This window comes from Seriola lalandi, unplaced genomic scaffold, assembly GCF_002814215.2.
Source record: "Seriola lalandi dorsalis isolate HSWRI2012SDOR001 ecotype SW California unplaced genomic scaffold, Sedor1 jcf7180001998224, whole genome shotgun sequence".
In the NCBI taxonomy this organism is placed as follows: Eukaryota; Metazoa; Chordata; class Actinopteri; order Carangiformes; family Carangidae; genus Seriola; species Seriola lalandi.
The window spans coordinates 1-413 of NW_019468887.1; the positions used below are offsets into that span (position 1 = coordinate 1).

At 37.8% G+C, this 413-nt stretch overlaps 1 protein-coding gene across 1 annotated transcript in view; it reads left to right on the forward strand.

The window, feature by feature from the left end:
- The first annotated feature begins 128 nt into the window (after positions 1 to 128).
- The window catches only part of LOC111661655 (uncharacterized), a 3,354-nt gene continuing 3,069 nt past the window's right edge, over positions 129 to 413 (forward strand). Inside the window, exon 1 of the mRNA XM_023415309.2 lies at positions 129 to 202. Within this exon, the coding sequence (XP_023271077.1) occupies positions 131 to 202 (72 nt within the window). The 5' untranslated portion in view covers positions 129 to 130. The remainder of the gene's footprint in view (positions 203 to 413) is intronic.

Genomic DNA, 413 nt, shown 5'->3' on the forward strand with positions numbered 1-413 from the left:
CCGTGTCTGTCCGTCTGTCTGTCATGTTCCTTTGCACAAATACACACACACACACACACACACACACACACACACCATACACATGCACACATGGATGGACACACTTCCCTTTCACTCTCTGTCTTTTTTCATGCACATGCTCTCTCCAGGGATTTGGTACAACATTCTCTGTGGGATCAGCAAGTTCTCTGTCATTACCAATGTAAGTGTGTGTGTGTGTGTGAGTGTGTGTGTGACTGGCAGAGAAGGTTTCACTAAACACTTTACAAACAATTTAAACACAAACAATTTACTCATCATTAATGCTGACATTTCTGTGAGGTTGATGTTTCTTTGGAATAAAATTTTTATCTTTTTTTCATGTAAATAAAAACATGTTTATTATATTTATATATCAGCATCTCTTATAGCCA